The sequence below is a fragment of the Crocuta crocuta genome, unplaced genomic scaffold, assembly GCF_008692635.1.
Source record: "Crocuta crocuta isolate KB4526 unplaced genomic scaffold, BGI_CrCroc_1.0 scaffold110, whole genome shotgun sequence".
Classification (NCBI taxonomy): domain Eukaryota; kingdom Metazoa; phylum Chordata; class Mammalia; order Carnivora; family Hyaenidae; genus Crocuta; species Crocuta crocuta.
The window spans coordinates 2,297,409-2,297,833 of NW_027527386.1; the positions used below are offsets into that span (position 1 = coordinate 2,297,409).

Genomic DNA, 425 nt, shown 5'->3' on the forward strand with positions numbered 1-425 from the left:
TTATCACCTGAGTATCGCATTCCGGGGGCTCACGCCCAGCTCCGGTAGACCACCGCCCCCGAGAACTCTGGCAGCCGCACCCGCGTTTGAAGGGTTAACCGGAGGAGTGCTTCCTTGCGCCTGCGCAGGGCGTTTCTTCTCGCCCCGCCCCCGCAGCGCGGTCAGATGATCCGCCCAACCGGCTTCTGCCTATAAAAGGTCGGGTGTTGACGTCAACGTTCTCTTCCGCCGTCGTCGCCGCCATCCTCGGCGCGACTCGCCCCGCTCGGATCTGCTTGGGAGAATCCACCGCCATCCGCCACCATGGTAAGCTGCGCCGTCGGGCTGGTGGCCTAGAACGGCAGCGGGGCCTCCGCGGGACCGGCGCTCCTGGGTTTGGGGCACTGGGGTCGCCCGGACCTGGGGGAGACATGGCGGCGCCGGCG

At 68.2% G+C, this 425-nt stretch overlaps 1 protein-coding gene across 1 annotated transcript in view; it reads left to right on the plus strand.

The window, feature by feature from the left end:
* The first annotated feature begins 226 nt into the window (after nt 1-226).
* EEF2 (eukaryotic translation elongation factor 2) overlaps nt 227-425 on the plus strand; it is an 8,391-nt gene continuing 8,192 nt past the window's right edge. The window contains exon 1 of the mRNA XM_077746734.1: nt 227-306. Within this exon, the coding sequence (XP_077602860.1) occupies nt 304-306 (3 nt within the window). The 5' untranslated portion in view covers nt 227-303. The remainder of the gene's footprint in view (nt 307-425) is intronic.